General features: G+C 40.0%; 1 protein-coding gene across 2 annotated transcripts; it reads left to right on the forward strand.

The window, feature by feature from the left end:
* The first annotated feature begins 325 nt into the window (after nt 1–325).
* pir (pirin) lies at nt 326–18,228 on the forward strand. 2 transcript variants are annotated; one of them, XM_071489140.1, is made up of 10 exons: nt 326–476; nt 1,517–1,635; nt 1,729–1,821; nt 7,764–7,844; nt 10,286–10,492; nt 13,031–13,115; nt 14,718–14,762; nt 15,964–16,046; nt 17,254–17,320; nt 17,415–18,228. In XM_071489140.1, the coding sequence occupies exons 2-10, from the start codon at nt 1,543–1,545 to the stop codon at nt 17,531–17,533; spliced, it is 873 nt and encodes a 290-aa protein (XP_071345241.1). In that variant the 5' UTR covers nt 326–476; nt 1,517–1,542; the 3' UTR covers nt 17,534–18,228. The 2 variants fall into 2 exon arrangements, with proteins under 2 accessions (XP_071345241.1, XP_071345242.1); XM_071489141.1 differs by lacking the exon at nt 14,718–14,762 and having other exon boundaries at nt 17,415–18,177.
* Nucleotides 18,229–18,327: the final 99 nt, after the last annotated feature.

Consider the following 18,327-nt stretch of genomic DNA (forward strand, 5'->3'; position numbering starts at 1 on the left):
GGATGGAAAATCTGCATTTTGTGTGTTCGTCTTTATGGCATTAAAATGTATATGGAGTGTTTCTTTATATAAATCAAGGGTCTAAGGATAAAGAGGTCCATATGTTAAACCATCTTGGATAAACCTGTGGCTGTAAACTTGACATGACAGTGACACCTTTAGTCCTGTGCTTGGATAATGGTCACATTTGGATCATAGATTGTCTTTTTAAAATGAGTCTACTGGGGTGCTTTGTGAAAACTAACTTGTCCCCCTTTCGATTCACACTTCTGACAACAGTCGTTGAGGTTGATACACACTGTGGGTGGAGCCTCTTAAGACACGCCCCCTGCCTTACTTCCGCATAGTAATCCCACCTGAGGACGTGGGAGGGCCGCAGTCAGTCACAACAGGAAACAGGCGGTCTTTAAAATTTCACCGCAAAAAGATTCAAAACTATCAAAACAGTGCCAGGACTTGTTGTCTTTAACTTTCAGGTAGGTTGGATGTTTGGCTGTAATCGAGAAATCCAATACTTTAGTTAGTTTCTGAGGCGTTTGTCGGTGTAATTTACCGTCGGCAGCAGCTAATGTTAAAACATCCCGATGAAAGTGCTGTTCGCCTCAGGTGATCTCAACCTTCACATGACGCGCTGCGCTTTATTACGCACAAAAAGAAATATATGAAAGCATGAGAACCAAAATATGAAAAATACACGATAAAGTATCATTGCGGTTCATGAATAAGCACAGTGCGGCGGTGTCAAAGGAACCACAGAAGCTCCCTCATGCTCTTATAATCCTGCAAAGTGTCCGTTTTTCAAGCAGATAAAATGATGAGCCAGCCGGGAGCATCCCAGCCCGGAGATGCTGCAATGACATTTAAAGGGAAGTGACTCTGAAGTCAACGCAGCGAAAGTTATGAGAAGCTGAGCTGGCCACAGCAGCAGCGCTGAGATCAGTCAGTGACCAGCTGATCCGCTCAGCTGACTGATCAGCTGATGCACTGGCAGGAGATCGCTGATGTCAGATCAGTGGGATTGTTTCAGTCACTGTTGCTCAGCTGAGCAGCTGAGACCCTCCTGTTTGTCAACGAGAGTATTTTGAAATCGGGGAAACCCAGGGATTGCATCACCTTTCCGGTTATTTTGTCATATCATGTTACTTTGCAGAATTTTATTTTGGTAAACTCATCTAACAAGGCTCTCCTTATCAATCCAGTCTGGGTCCTTTTTTGCCTTACAAGAAAGATTATTTTGACAATAACAATTGCAATAAGATAAGATTTTGCTTTGAGACCTATAATGCACTGTACCTTAGAAATGAATTTGAGATGTGTAAACACCCCTATGACATGATAAAGAGGAAAACCTTTGATGTAACTGGGCACAGGTGAATTGGAAACTAGAATTGTATGTTTTGTCTGTTCGGGGTGTCTGTGCACAAGAAAAGAAATTAAAGAATAAGCCAAAATATTGAATCCATAAATGTTTTTAATGGCCATTCATTGAACACAACTGTGTATCTGATGTTTGCAGTGACTGGTTAAACCTTTCCCAGAACAATGAATGTGAGGAAAGTAGAAAGGACAGTTCTGAGTGTGGAGCAGGCAGAGGGAGTTGGCGCTCGTGTCCGCAGGAGCATTGGCAGAAAGGAGGTAAGTCATTGAGCATGTTAATGCAGTTCAACTGTGAAACACAACACACTGAAAGTTGCAGTTCCTGTAATATTGTACATATGTTATTTTCAGCTGAGGAACCTGGATCCCTTCCTGATGTTGGATGAGTTCAGAGTGAGCAAACCAGCAGGTTTTCCCGACCACCCTCACAGAGGATTTGAGACCGTAAGTGTGTTTGACTATAATTTTAGGCTTTCCAAACTATTTAGAGTGGCAGAATGTAAGCTTGACAAAGTTAAATACATAGTCTTGAATATGTAGCCTCTAAAGCATTGAATGGGTTGCTGAATGAAATGATAACAACTCAAAAGTTTCATCCTTCTATCAAACGTTCCTCTCCTCTCCAGGACTCCATGGTTTACTCCCCTCACCACCTAGCCTTCATCAGGTTGCTATCTGGGGTGGTTTCCTAATATATAGTACATGGACTGATCAGTCAAGTATAGATTGTTGTAGTAAGCATCATTTTATAATTTTTAAGTTTGCCATCCATTATGTTCCTAGTTAAAGGGTTTTTTGGAGAGACCCTTCCTCATTCAAAGGAAGGATCTAAATAGATGGCATACTATGGTGTACAGATTATAAAGCCCCTTGAGGCAAATTTGTGACTTGTCTTATTGGGCTGTATAAATAAAATTGACTGGACTTGACTACAACAAAAATACCAAATATCTGCCAGTTCCAGCTTATCCGTTTGCTGCTCTTCTTAGTCTTACAACATTAAAAACTCTACATATTTGGTTTTTGGATTGTTGCTCTGACAAAACAAGATGTTTGATGACATTTCTTTCCACCATTTTAGTTTAGTTTATTTAGTTTAGTTATTTTCACTATTTTATGACCCTCTAATAAACCAAATGATAAATCAGTTCACATAATAATAATGAAAATAATCCCTACATATGATATTACAGGTGTCTTTTCAGAATGTTCTTCAGAAAACACAATTATCTGAACCCACTAATGAGTAAAACAGTTGATATCCAAATATTAACACAGAGCAACCATATCTGTATGTTTTCAACCTCATTTCACGAACATATTTTTTTAAACTCAGCTCAGGATATTACATGAGTCAGTACATGAGCTGACAAACAACGCATACTCACTGATGCAAGGGAACCTGCCTGGCCAAAACAAGTACAACACCCCTAGTGTCTCAGAACAATATAGTACTGAAATGGTACAAATGCTTTAACCAAACAGCTAAAAAAGGAGCATAACAAAAGAAGCACAGGTATTACTGAGGGGTGAAATTTCTACTTTTATCACCAGATGGCGACAACAGGACGGTGGCCAGAAAGCAAATTACTATACACTTTGCTTTCCATAAAAGATGTTTTCGGTGTGTAAATTGCAAATATCATACAGAAAGCCAGAGGTATGATATATGCTTGCACCCTTTAAGTTTGTATAAACTCAAGTTCATTCCTGAAAGGTTTGGTTTAAAATATTTCTCGTGACCACTCACAAAAAAATCCCCTATTTTGAAAGAGAGGAATAGCCCTCGGTTCTGCTGTGTTTTTGTGGAATCATCCTTGGATTTTTTTTTTTTTTTTTTTTTTTTTGTTTTCTATGAATTTGAAATAAACGTACTCTCCACCAATGAAAGTCCTCCTTAACCTTGACAAATATGATCACATTACTGCAGTAGTCTCCTGTACTGTGTATACACATATATAAAAAATGAAGCTTTTCTCCCCACAAACCAACACAAACTCTTCCCAGATGATGAAGCTCTACATTTGAATCCTTTATAACAGTGGTTCTCAAAGTGGGGTCCAGGGACCCCTTGGGATCCTTGAGGAGGTTCCTGTTGGTCCCCAGCAAAAAGAGGAATAATTCATTTTAATTAGAATTCCATCCATAAGTGACACAATGACAGAGTACATGACTATTTTGGTCACGGATTTCAAATACTTTCTGTGATAAAACCGTGGGGGACCCTTGGACAAAATCTTATCAAAGGGGGTTCCGTGGTCTAATTTGTGTTAGTTTAGGGGCCCCTGGTTTGAAAAAGTTTTAGAGCCACTGTTTTATAACATTGAAGTCTGCTGTCGCCACCCATTGCTCTTTAGACATGGCCTTAGTGTTTAGCTACATATGTAAAACCTAAAGTACATTTCAGCTTTCCCTCTGTCTTTTTCCACACTAGGGCTGTCATGATGTCAGATTTTTACTACACAATTGTTGTGGCCAAAGGAATCAATCATAAGGATATTGTCGCAATATTTATAGAAAATTTGAAATGTAAATAAATAAAAAAATAATCCTATGAGTCAAATTAATCCACAAGGCCTGAAATCTGCCTTTGTGACATTATCATGTATTATTAACACGATATTAACATTATTTTTTTGTAATATCAAGGTTATCGTCATTGCTGGTATTTCGTGACACCCCTGTTCCTCACCTTTCCTTCCTTTCATTTTATCATTAGTTGCTGTCTTCATTTCATGTCTGACTGTAGTATTAGTATTGAAAATGAGTAATCAATCTTATTTACTCGACGAAGAAGTAACTAATGAAAACATTGCTAAGGGAAATAACATTTTCACATAACAATATCAGATATTTTCTTGTTAAAGTGTCTAAATTGTTATGTTATTTATAATTTCAACACACTTGGATTTTTGGGTTGTTTGATTTTTCACACCCTTTCAATGTTCATAAAGTTTAAAAGCTGGATGTTTGAATCACAGCTACTTTAAAGCTGCATCAAATCTGCAGTTTCCCTCAGCTCTGCAGAGCCTTTCAGCTCATTGTTTCAGTTTTTACGGCCCCACAACTTTACTGTTTTGATTCAGTCTCACAGCTCTCATCTGCTTCATTTCCAGCTGCAGCAGCAGCAGCAGGTTGATGTTTTCAGCAACAATACTCTGATGAACTAGCCTGGAAACCAGACCAATCAGCGAGCTCATGTTTATTTACTCACAGGTCTGCCCCCCTTCTCGTTAAGACAGATTTCCATCTTTTCTGCTGCTGCTGATGTAGAGCAGGCTGTTGAATCCACTTTTGTGACAGCATCAATTGAGCTGGATGGTATATTTTCTGTGTAAGAAGAACAAGCAACTGCACATTCTGCTTTCTGCATTTGTTGATAAAAGAGATATGTTTGTCATACTACTGACAGGATTTGGTAAAAGGTTCATTTATTTTCTTCTGCACTATGTCACACATTGTTGCTTTGATTGGCTGTAGGTCAATCCACTTGCATCCACATGTGTTTTGGTCTATGATAGCTGATATTGATAAACCCCATAGCAGACAAACAATGTTAACAAATAGCCAGCAAGTATTAGCATTAGCTGCTAAAGAGCTGAGAGATATTTCCTTCCTGGTAGAGAACAAAACAGAACTGGAAGGAGAGTGAATATGGGACTAAAATTTGTTAGATGGACAGAAACACGAGACATGATGACTGATGAAGCTGCTTCGTGTGTTGCCTCATTTACATTTCACATTTACTCATTTACACATTTACTTAGGAGAGGAGGCGCTTGCCTTGTGTTCCTTAATAGACAGCTTTTCTAACATAAGGAACGTCTCTCTCTATCCTGGAGAGAGATGTCAACAGGCTTTTTAAGAAGCAGAACCCCCGCAAAGCAGCCGGTCCTGACTCTGTCTCTCCATCATCCCTGAAGCACTGTGCTGATCAGCTGTCTCCAGTGTTCACAGACATCTTCAACACCTCACTGGAGATCTGCCACGTGCCAGCCTGCTTCAAATCCTCCACCATCATCCCTGTCCCCAAAAAACCAAGGCCCACAGGACTAAATGACTATAGACCCATTGCCCTGACCTCTGTGGTCATGAAATCATTTGAGCGTCTTGTCCTGTCCCATCTCAAATCCATCACTGACCCACTCCTGGACCCCCTGCAGTTCGCCTACAGAGCCAACAGGTCTGTAGACGACGCCGTCAACATGGCTCTCCACTTCATCCTCCAGCACCTGGACTCCTCAGGGACCTATGCCAGGATCCTGTTTGTGGACTTTAGCTCTGCCTTCAACACCATCATCCCGGCTCTGCTGCAGGACAAGCTCTCCCAGCTGAGCGTGCCTGACTCCACCTGCAGGTGGATCACCGACTTCCTGTCTGACAGGAGGCAGCACGTGAAGCTAGGAAAGCACGTGTCTGACTCCCAGACCATCAGCACTGGATCCCCGCAAGGCTGCGTTCTTTCTCCTCTGCTCTTCTCCCTGTACACTAACACCTGCACCTCCAGCCATCAGTCTGTCAAGCTCCTGAAGTTTGCAGACGACACCACTCTCATTGGACTCATCTCTGATGGCGATGAGTCTGCCTACAGGTGGGAGACTGAGCGTCTGGTGACCTGGTGCAGGCAGAACAACCTAGAGCTAAACGCTCTGAAGACAGTGGAAATGATAGTGGACTTCAGGAAGAGCCCAGCCCCACCCACCCCCATCTCCCTGTGTGACTCCCCCGTGGCTACCGTGGAGCATTTTCGCTTCTTGGGAACCACCATCACACAGGATCTCAAATGGGAGCTAAACATCAGCTCCCTCATCAAAAAAGCTCAGCAGAGGATGTATTTCCTGAGGCAATTGAAGAAGTTCAACCTGCCAAGGACTATGATGGTGAACTTCTACACCTCCATCATTGAGTCCATCCTCACCTCCTCCATCACCATCTGGTACGCTGCTGCCACGGAGAGGGACAATAACAGACTGCAGCGTATCATCCACTCTGCTGAGAAGGTGATTGGCTGCAATCTTCCGTCCCTCCAGGACCTGTACGCCTCAAGGGCTCTGAGGCGTGCAGGGAAGATTGTAGCTGACTCCTCCCACCCTGGACACAAACTCTTTGAGACACTCCCCTCTGGCAGGAGGCTGCGGTCCTTCAGGACCAAAACCTCTCGCCACAAAAATAGCTTCTTCCCATCTGCTATTAGCCTCATCAACAAGGCTAGAGAGCCCCACTGTTGCTGATCAATTGCACCAATCACCAGAAAAAATTCCTTGTATGTGAAAGCATACTTGGCAATAAAACTGATTCTGATTCTGATTCTGATTCTGATTCTGATAATAGCTATAATGACTTTATAAGGTCAGTCATATGTCAGTGTTCTTTTTACAGCTTATTCCCCTGTGCTGATTTGGCCAAGTCAATTAATGCTGCTTTTAGTAATGGCAAATGAGCATGGTTTGGAAAGTGAATAGTTGTACTTGTCATTTATACAATAAGTGGTGTGTGTCATTTTATTGCAGCTTTAGAAATGGACAGCCTTTTGAGTTTCCCTAGGCTTTACTGATTTCTGCTGTATGTCTGAATGAAGTGGAACAATATATGGTTAAATGCCTTTTCATTTCAGGCCCAAATGAATGGAAAATATGATAACTTTCTTTTATTTTGGCTCCCACTCTGTGAACCACTTAGTCTGAAACTAGTTTTTGAAAATGGCATCATAAATAAGTGTATCCCCACTAAAAACATTTTGAGCTGTAATCACATTCAGCCTGTTAAGTGTTTTTTTTAAGTTAAATTAAATAAAGTAATGTTAAATGTATTCCAAAGTTAAAAGAAATTTAACGGTATTAGTGATATATATTAGTGATATTACAAATAACAAGATGACCTCACTGATGAATGGAGGTAACATGGCAGGTTGGACTATCTTTAAGTTGAACTTAAAAAAAAAAAGGTATTGTCCTTACATTGCAGTGTGGGTGGACAGGACTAGGCTACACTCCCAGCATGCCTTTCAGCAGGTGTGTTTGCTCACGCTCACATGACTTTTGAAATCACACAGCTGTGAAGACAGATCACAGGCAGCTCACTGCAGGGGCCTGAGCTTTCCACCCTTACACAGATGTTCACCTTTGAACTCATGACTCCAGACTCAGCACCTCTCTTCCTGTCCAGTCTGATCGCTTAGGTAGTGAGACAAGCGCACATGTGCCTTTAGCGACGTAGGAGCACTCGTTTGTAAGCTCATGGACTGAGTTAATGAAACTTGGAACACTGTATTTCACTTAATGCAAAAAATGACTTTCATTACTTCATAATAGAGGTGTCAAAATGATAAAAAAAAGATCAAATTAATTGTTAATGCTACTTACTGTGTATGTATGTGTCCTCAACAGGTAACATATGTTTTAGAGGGGATCACAGCACATGAAGACTTCTGTGGCCACTCAGGACGACTGAAACCTGGAGATCTGCAAGTACTGCACAACTGTTTATACTGTTCGTTTTAAGTATTTTTTAAGAAATAGTTTGAACTTTTTGGATATGATGCTAATTGGTTTCTGTCCAAGAATTAAATGAAAAGATTGACACCACTCTTACATTATTACAGTAAATATGAAGCTACAGACGGTTAGCTTATCTTAGTGCAACAACTGGGAACAGGGGGAAGCTTGACTTTCCGATGGAACAAAATCTGCCAACTAGCATCTCTAAAACTGGGAATTTGCTTCAGAGTCATGAGAGAGGTATCAATCTTCTGACGTAAATCTCAACATATTTCCAGATAATGTCAAACTATTCTTTGCCATTAATAAAATTTAAAAAATAAAGTGAATTTGTTCTGTTTTTCTCAGATATGAGATGCATGTTATCTAACAGAGGGATCATTGTTATCTATGAGTCATTCACTTCTATCAGAAGCATTCCGTTCACAAGTAAAAACAGCAGAAGAAGACTTAAGCCTTTTGGTACACAAATCCCCACAAACTCATTACATATGCATTATAATGTTGTGCACTCACACTAATTGGATATAATGCCCTGTGGGTTGTTTCCTGTGTTTTTAAAGTAGTAAAGTCACATTCACACAGACACACGCACACACACACGCACACACACACGCACACACACACAGGCTGCTGACTCAGCTTCAATTTGTAGCAGGGGCTCAGTCGGTTCAGCTGAATTTGCTCTAACCCACCATGTACACCCTCTGTAGCCTCGGACGTCACATGGGAGCTGCAGATGCTCAAAGAGACGCCTGCCTGTCCTTTAGGGAAAGTTCAAACACTGTCTTAGATTAAAGCAGGATTTCATTATAGGAAGTGGTGAAGACATCGCGCCAGCAGAGACAACCATCTCAGTTAATGAATAAATGAATGAATTCCACATCTGTACAAATCCATTTTTAGGAAAATCTATATTTCAGAATCACACTAATTGTCTGCTCAACTAAACATTGTTGAAAGAAACATTTTTAGCATGAGTTGTAACTTAAATACTTACCTATAACGGACTTATATTACAAGCTGTTTTAAATTAATTACAGTCTTCATACTTTCATGCAGTGTCCATCTGTATCTATCCAAGCTGACAGCTTATTTCCAAGTTAGAATGCATGTTTATTATGTATATCATATTAGAAATTTTTAATTTAACCTGATCCACTGATTCATTTCATTTCAGGCATCACACAGATCTGTGTTGTTTCTGTTCTCTGGGTGTCTAGTTATGCTCTGTTGAATTGTGCATGTTTTATTATCCAGTTGATCATCCTCACAGTAAATACCCAGCACGCAGCAATAAAAGAAACCCAACAGCATGATGAACAGTCACAGATGAATTGTCAGTGTCCAGCTGCACTAAAGCAAAGTTCGAGAGTGGAAATTTCCAGCCAGGCCTGAAGCAGAAGCAGAAGCAGTTAAACTAAACTTCCTTTTATCCAGTGTTTCGAATATCTAAGTGTCTAAGACCGGCTCCAAATGCTTTTTTTAACTCCACTCCTTAAACAGCTCTTAATGCTGAATATTTATTCTTTCTAAGTTATTTGTTTGGGTTTTTGTGTTAGAATTTATGGCATGTATATTAGAAACCTGTCATGAATGTATCTATATTTTACTGAAAATCTCTCGTGTCTGGCTTTACTTTGACGTCAGAAGTGGTGGGTTTTTTTTTTCAATGTCTTCAGCTAGATATTCAGATATGCAATGACTTGAAAAAGAATAAAGCCTATGTGACAGGTACTTCCGTTGAAAGTGGTGCTTTTCACCTCTCTCACCTGCCAACTGCAGTTATGTTTCAATATTATTCATTCATTTTATTTTATTTTTTTTCACGCTTCAGTGAACACTTCCAGCACATAAGAGCTATAATCTGGAACAACACTGGTCTGCAAATGCTTTTACAACCTTTTGTGTATCTGTGTTCCTTGATGCACACACTGAAATACACACACGCAACCAGTGCCAAGAATTATTAACAGATGATCGTTAAATAGTGACTTTATAGTGTATCACTATTACAACAACAGGTGTTTCACTGACAAAGACTTTCTGTGAGGTTGTACTTGTGCCTCTGACATACACTGATCAGTAGTGAACGAAAAATGAAACTGAGACTGAGTTAGTTTGAGTTATTAGAATTCATCCTGATGGGAACATAACTATAAAACTGCCTCCACCAGATTTCATGACGATGCATCCAATAGTTGTTGAGACATTTCACCTTGAGCCAAAAATGTCAAAATGGTAACACATGATGAAAAGTCAAAGGGTAGAAGCAACTGTGAACATTGGGATCAAATTTCGTGCTAATCTATCTTGAAGATGTCGTGCATAAATATCTAAAAAAAAGTACTGTGTTATTAGAAAATGCAAGCACGGATATGATTAACACTGTAAATGGTATATTTCACCAGTGGATGACTGCAGGACGGGGGGTGGTCCATGCTGAAATGCCTGTGTCGGAGGAGCCGGTGGTGGGCTTACAGCTGTGGGTGAACCTGCCAAGGAAAGACAAGATGGTGGAACCAGCATACCAGGAGCTGAAAGGCTTGGAGATCCCCAAACCCAGCCAAGGAGGCGTTACAGTCGCTGTGATATCTGGAGAAGCTTTAGGTGCAAAGGTGTGTGCCCGTTTCTGTGTGTGCGGGCGTGTGTGCGTGTGTGTGAATGCATCTCCATAATTTGCCTACAGGGTGGTGATATCACCGCCACATCATTAAATCAAGCCACAGTCTGAAGAGCACTTTGAAGCTGAACATGATGTTTACTTTCCTGGTAGCTGCTGATCTCATGGCGATTGCTCATTTGCTGGATGCTGGAGGCAAACAGGAAAACACAACAAACAAATGAAATAAATGTGCATGTATTCGTGTGTGTGTGTGTGTGTGTGTCTGTGTCTGTGTCTGTGTCTGTGTCTGTGTCTGTGTTTGAGGGAGTGTCTGTGAACTACATCTTACCAGTGTTAGTGTAAAGGAATGTCCGTCTGAAAAGAGGAAACAGCAAATGAGAAGCAGATTGTCCCAGCCTGAGAGGCTTGTGTGTCTATGTGTGTGCTTGTGTGTGTGATTGTAAATATATATAATATGTGGACACTTTTGAGGAAGTGAGGAGTGATGACAAACTTGGGCCTAACATGAGGTTGAGAGTGGTGGTAATATGTGTTGTTATGTATTATAGTTTGAAGTTTGTGTGTGTGTGTGTGTGTGTGTGTGTGTGTGTGTGTGTGTGTGTGTGTAATGTACAGTGTTACTTCAGGGCAGAACACCAACAGATTGGTTTAAGATCATCTCGACTCAGATCACTCGTTACATGTTGTTGTTGTTGTTGTTGTTGTAAGAAAACACTCTTAACCGCAGTTTGATGTCGTGAGGACAAGAATGGAGTACACTTGGGACAAAAACCAGTCCTAATATGATTTGATTATAAAAACTGAACAGAACCGATGACAGGGAAGAAAATCTATTAAGTTACCAAGTAAGCCTTCCTTAAAGTAAGAAAAGTAAGAAAGTAAGAAACAGCCCCTGTGTATAGGATTTTAAATTTACAGACGTGATGGTAATGGTAAAATGGTAAAAGTCACTGTGTACATTTTCACCAGGATTGTGTCTTGATTTTTATTTTATTTTTTTTAATTTTTTTTTTATTTTTGGTAACTGTATTTAAAATCAAAAACTGAAATCTTTCATTTTCATTATGTTAAAGTGACCTCCCAGACCAAGGCCCTTCTTTCCTGGATACTCAGATTGACTGGACGGCCACCTTTCAGGAAGAGTCCTGGTGGTTCCTATTTCTTCCATTTCCAATGACTGAGGTCAAAGTGCTACTGGGAAGACTCAAAGCTTTAGAAGTGGTTTTATACCCTTGCTCTGATCTATGCCTCACCACAATTTTCTGGGGCAGTCTACAGAGAGTTTCTGGGGCTTCATGGCTTGGTTTTTGTCCTGACATGCAGTGTGAACTGTGGGACCTTACGAGCACAGGTGTGTGATGTTCTAAATTTTGTCCAATCAGTTTGGTTTGCCACAGGTGGATTCATCTCAAGTTCTAGATACATCCCAAGGATAATTAAAGCAAACAGGATGCAATAGATCTAAATACTTTTGTAAATGAGAAATTTCAGTTTTTGATTTTCAATAAATTTGCCACAAATCATAAGGGGTTATTGAGTGTAGATTGATGAGCAAAAGTGGCAATTTTGAAAGGGCATGAGGCCATTGTGAGTCCAATATTCACTCTCTTTTAGCTCTGTCTTTGGTCTCTACCAACTCCTGAGGGAAATATCTGGCTGATTAGCTCCACCATGTAAATGTTAGTCATTAATTTTGTCTGTCTGCCATTTGGTGCTGAGCAGGTGGTGTTCTTAACTAGCTTGGTTTGGTGGATGTGTAACCCTGACAGCTTCACTGTGAGGACGGGACCTCTGCAGAGCTGTGTGCAGTCACTAGTTCTGTTCAGATAGCTGGGCCTGCAAAACATAGCCTGACTGACTGTTAAACCACATTGTCTCGTTTTCTTTTTCTGCATCTGTAAAAACTTTGAGGCTCCTTTGGTGGAGCTGGACCAAGTAACTGAAATAATCTTTACTTTTTCAATCGCTAATATCTAAGGACTTATTTATTACATTTTTCAAGTAACTTGCCCTAAACTGCACAATTTACAGATACATCTCTAGAATAATTAATTTACATGTATTTCTATTTGTTGTTTGTTAGTAGATTACATTTGGCACAAAATAGGAGAGAAATAGCAAAAGCTTTCATTTCGTTAACTTTGCTCACTTTCTCATTCATGTTTCCTCTTTGCAAAACCTCAAGTCTAAGAGTTCCTTTAAGGTCATTCGCATTATCTGCAAATGCGCAGTGTGCTCATGGACAAAAAATAATACACAAAGCTGTTTGATCTGTGGAAGAAATGTAAGCCATGGAACTACCAATGTGAGACTCTGACATTGAATCGCCTGATGATTACCAGGTTGTGAAGTGAAAGCACTGCAGATTTACCTAATTGTTCACAAGCCATTTAAAGCGAATAGCCGTGTAGATGGTTCTGATGGTTTGTATGAAAGGTTTTTCTGTTTTGTACAAAATACTTGAAGCTTGTGGCTGTTTGTGTGTCTAGAGAGAATGCTTATTTTCTGACAGTTGTTTTTTTTCCTATAGTCTAAGGTTTTCACAAGGACACCCACCCTGTATCTGGACTTCAGGCTGCAGGCGGGGGCCCTGCATGTGCAGCCAGTCCCTTCAGGTGGGAGAATAGCATTCAAAATTCACCACAGTGTACTTATAAATGGATGCTTGAGAACAGTAATAAGTGCCAGAGTGGTCTGTGATGATGATGATGCCTACACAAAAGCATCTCATGATTGCTCTGGGACTGACCATAAGCCTCTTCTTTCTTTATTTCCTGGTACTGGGAGCATACATGTATTCTGAAGTGTCCTTATCATGAGACGACCCTGTTTACCACAAACAGTATTGAATATTTTCCGGCAGAAAACAGAACAGTGTGTGATACTTGAGAACATAGCATGGGAATGAAAAACACTTTTACCTGCTCTGCTTAGAAACAGCACTCTTTTCCCCTTCATAATAACTGATGAAATTCACCCTTCATCAGCTCACAAACAGGGGTTTCAGTGCCACAGCTTTGCTTCGTCTGGTACCACCAGTAGCCTTTGGAGGCATGGTGCATGTGTTGAATTAATTTCCTTTCATGCAGTTTCTTTCATTTCATTCACAAAGCAGATTTTTCCTAAAGGTTTGCTTAAAGTCATTGAAGATGACATAATTTGACATTAATGCTCCCCCTGCAGTGAGTGCGGGATTACACCTGAAGTCTTCTCAGTGTATATCATCAATAGCCAGCATTTTGTAGAGTTGGGTCACATATTATTAGCTCTTTTATTCATTTGACTCAGTGTGTGACAGTTACCTGGTAGAAGGTATGTGTAAATATTGAGGTGTTTTGTGCAGATTAAACCAATCCTTATCCTTCAGCAGGTGTTTAAATTATTTAATGTGTCGCTGGGAACTCACACAGGACAGATTAAAAGATTAAATTAACAAATTTGACAAAATTGAAGCAGTAGAGGCTGGGATATCCTGACTTTTCATCTCTAGGTGGGTCAAGCTCCAACAACATTGGATCCCTAAATAATTTTCAATAATGCAACTGGATATCATCTGTCATTAACCCTCATGGTATCAGAATTATTTTTCCCCAGATCAACAGAGAACATTATAAAACTGTTTTCACAGGCTGAGTAGTACTCCCTGTGATGAGTAAACTGAATTACATGAGTAAAATTGATTGAGTATCCCTTTATTTATTGTTTTATTTGGATTTATTGTATATAAAGTGACTAAATCTCATACTTTCACAATAACAATTTATGAAATAACAGTTTGAAAGCTTGCAGTGATTTATCTCTCACCACTCTCATAGCATCCCTTTCGGCTACAACAGGCAGCTGCTTCTGGTGAAAACAGAAAAGTAAAAATCCACTCAACACAACCTGCTCAGGACCAGACGTCAGACAGTCACAGTCAGCAAACAGCTGGTGAACACAGTGGAGCATTTATGTAGCTAAAGAGGCAGTTACTTCCCTCAGGAGATGATAGACACCTGAACCAGTCATAGCAATAGTCATGTTTCTCTGTAACTGCCGGATGTGTAAATAAGCAGCTGTTTGCCAACAAGTTCACCAAATCAAATTAAAACCTGATGATGTGTCAAGTTGTGTTCACAACTTGTTTCTGCAGGTTTAAGAACAGAGCTTTTTGAAATTATTCACCAACTTCTTTATTGCATGTACATTTATCATAAAAATGTTTCTCTCCTTGACAGGATGGACTACATTCATCTACACATTATCAGGATCTATTCATGTCGGTGAGTTAACAAAGGTCCACTGCACACTCTTTTTATTTCAGCTTTGCAGCAAGAGATGGTTTACTTCCCTTATACAGACACACAGTCCATTACCTGTCTCATACTTGCTAACACTTAAGATTAATATAAGAAGAAAAAGAAGACAACCAGGGGGATACAAACATTCTTTAGTCTGATGTGTGCACTCTTTTCCATGTATTTGATCACTCCCTCACTTCCCTCCCTGCTCTTCCTACTGCCATATCTACGTTTGTGATCTCAGTCCAATCGCAGCCTCCCTTCTGCATTCAGCCAAGAGGCCCATGTGTTCCACTTTAAAGCTTGATGGATTCATACTGTCACTAAATAAGGATGTCTTCAGGCTTCAGACGAAAGCAGTTCAATGATTGGACTACCATGTGTAAAATATAACCATCTTAGAGTTTGGCTTCATATCAATCACCTTACCCAAAGGCCTAAGTGCTCCCCGTAGTATCAGTGTTGCAGTTTGACCTTATAATGTGAAATTCTGTATTTCCTGCTTTTTGGACGAGAACATGTGATCAGGGAATTCCCCTCGCATGAGAATAAATCCTTTCAGGCAGCATAACTAATTTTCAGAGGCTTTTTTGGTTTGTCGAAACCTGTTGTTCTCGTTCAGAATTCCCCATACAATATTCTTCCACAAAATTTCATTGTCATTTGATTACTCCATCATTACACTGCAGGATCTCTCTCACTCTCTGTGGTTGTAATTGCCGTCAGATGTTCTGATGACACGAAGGGATGAAAATGGCTGCTAAGATTAAAGAAGTTATTTGAATGTTAAGTCTCCAACTCTACATGTAGTCTGGCTAAATCAGAACCAGCTGTCTTTGATGAACGGGCCGACCACAAGTGGAAGTGTCTGGCTTTCTCAGCATTTAGTGTCAGTATGTGTGCAAACTGCTAAACCAGGACAGAATGTCTGAAACAGGCAGGTGTCTATATTTCTATTATGTTACGCTACAAAGATCTGTGGTTTCCTGACATTTATGAAACAGAAGTAATTATTATTAATGATGCACATGTTGGCTCATTAACAGCAAGTAAACTGGTCTTGGAGAATTAATTAAATGATAATACCAAACAGAACAGGTTCATTGTGTGTTTTATTTCTCAACATAATCATAGTTCTAGTGTTTTTTAAGGACTAAGCACTTGGTCTTTTCCTGTTTTCAAGGCCCGGATCAGGAGCAGGAGAAGGTGGAGCCCCATCACACGGTGGTGTTTGGAGATGGAGACTGTGTCAAAGTTGAAAACAAGGTGAGAAACATGAGTTCTGTGTATTAAGACCAGTGGTTCCCAAACATTTTTCCATACTGCCCCCCTTCGGAAGCTGAGAATAAATCACACTGTTAGTCTTATTTAGGATTTTACTGATGTGTTTGTTTAATGATTTATTTACTTAATTCTCTTCGTGCCCCCGGACATGAAGCCACAATGAGCTTCCTCTGTTGTTTCCTATTCTTGGCAACAAGTTGAGGCCCTCCCCCCTTCTATTTTCCAGCTTGACCCATCACACTGCACCACATCATTTTTTTGGTTTTCTCTATTTTGTTTTGCCTGGAAGAGTCCATCTCTTTGGTATGCAGTCTGCTTTGGTTGCAGACCTTGATGCTTCATATTTCAAGGGGCATGCGCCTGTGCGGTCAGTGCATGTCTCTGCACTGACCACAACTATGTTATTACAGAGGTTTGTATGTGCGTGTGTTTGCAGAGCCTGCTGAAAAAAGCATGTAACAACTTTAAGTCACCTCTGGCTTTTTCAGTGACGTAGCCCTTGCCTTCGTTTTTTTTCTATTCCAAGATTTTAATCTTGTTAGGCCAGAAGAGGGCACCTAGCCTTCTCAGGTATCAATTTGAGCAATTTCTCCAGAGTCTTTTCATATCAGCGTTGGTTTCCTGCCACTATTCAGAGCCGTACATTGGCATGGACTTTTGCAAACATTGGCATGTTGCTGTTATATAGAGTGACATTTGTTAATAGGCTATATCACTTGAATTTCCAGATGTTGCAGAGCTGGAAAAACACCTTTGGCTATCCCCAATTTTGTTAAATGAGCATTACCTGTTTGTCTTTTATTCCATGTCAAGTCTGTCAATCTTGTGCTTCACATTTAGTTTTACTGCCTCATTAAATCTTGCTAACCTAAATCTAAATTGTCTTGCTGGCATCAGAGCACACAAACACTTGTTTATTGCTCACAAATTAATCCGATTCAGTCAGCTTTTATTCAGCTTCAGATTTTTTCCCCTTGTTTTGATCCATCACTGATTAAGACGAGTGGTTTTCAACCTCTTTCGCTTGTGATGCCTTAAAATGGTCCTGGTTTGAGGAGGTCAGTAATCAAGAAGTAATCTGATCCCTAGGTTTGTAACCACTGATTTTGAAATTACAAATGACAGGCTGTGGTGAGTCGACTTGACACACAGACAAAGATGATAGCGCTGCCTCTTTTTTCTTCCTCAGGGCTCTGAAGTTTCCCACTTTGTGCTAATTGCTGGAGAACCATTAAAAGAGCCTGTGGTACAACACGGTACGTGATTTGAGTTAATCCATGTCACTGAACAAAAGAAACCCATGATGTGTTTCAGAAGTCACAAATATTCTATGTTGTGTCTGCCCTCCAGGTCCATTTGTAATGACCACAGAAGAAGAGATCAGCCAGGCTATCAGGGACTACCAGAGTGGCAGCAATGGCTTTGAAAGGGCCATAAACTGGAGATCCAAGATCAGAGATTCTTTCTGAACACTACGCTGCTGCACTCTTGTCCCTGGTGAAAATGATTACTTTACTTATTATAGAAACATATTTATAGAGGTATTTGTTTGTACAAAGTAGAGGTAAAAGTTTGATGTTTGAAAACACTGGTATTTTTTTTTCAGGGGATATATGCTGTATGTACTTTCCAGCATATGTTTTAACTTGTTACATCACCAAGTGCTTCATGTGGGAGTGAATGACATGCTCCATTGTTAGCACAGTAGTAGTTTACCCCCTCTCCCTTGTTAAGTACAGATTTTAGGGAAAATGTGCATCTGACTACTTTCCACTTCCCTTGTTAAATGTCAGTTCTGTAATAACTGTGTAGCAGAGCTGTTATGAAATTCTTAAAGTTGCTTGCACACATATTGCACTTCAAATAAATATAACTGTTTTACCACTGTTTTGATGTTTAACGGCATGTACCATAGAACTTGCTGAAAACAAGCATAACTTTTTTTTTTTTTTAATCCAGCTCCTGTAAAACTAAATGAATCGGTATTCCAGTTGCTATTTGAGATTACATGACCTCAATAACCAAAAGCTTACCACATAGAAATATTGTAAAATAATGTTTTTGCATGTTTCATTATTATTATAAACATTGGTTTTGCAGCCAACAGAACAGATGTCCAGGCTGCTGTTCCTCATTTGCATGCAAATTAAAAATGCTGTTCTCATATTTAATCCATTATGTATGTTACATGCTGAGTCAAATGGGCCTGGATGAGTGGGTGGGGGGTGTCGGTGGGACAGGGGTGGTGCTGGCATCCTATTTC

Source organism: Trachinotus anak, unplaced genomic scaffold (assembly GCF_046630095.1).
Source record: "Trachinotus anak isolate AG129_WGS33_773 ecotype Australia unplaced genomic scaffold, CSIRO_AGI_Tana_v1 ptg000011l, whole genome shotgun sequence".
Taxonomy (NCBI): domain Eukaryota; kingdom Metazoa; phylum Chordata; class Actinopteri; order Carangiformes; family Carangidae; genus Trachinotus; species Trachinotus anak.

What these genes read in the sequence shown, in the direction of transcription:
- pir (XM_071489140.1), top strand. Translation starts at nt 1,543, where the DNA reads ATGAATGTGAGGAAAGTAGAAAGGACAGTTCTGAGTGTGGAGCAGGCA. An exon ending in GTGTCAAAGTTGAAAACAAG is followed by an intron (nt 16,047 to 17,253) that starts GTGAGAAACATG and finishes TTTCTTCCTCAG; the next exon opens with GGCTCTGAAGTTTCCCACTT. An exon ending in AGAGCCTGTGGTACAACACG is followed by an intron (nt 17,321 to 17,414) that starts GTACGTGATTTG and finishes TCTGCCCTCCAG; the next exon opens with GTCCATTTGTAATGACCACA.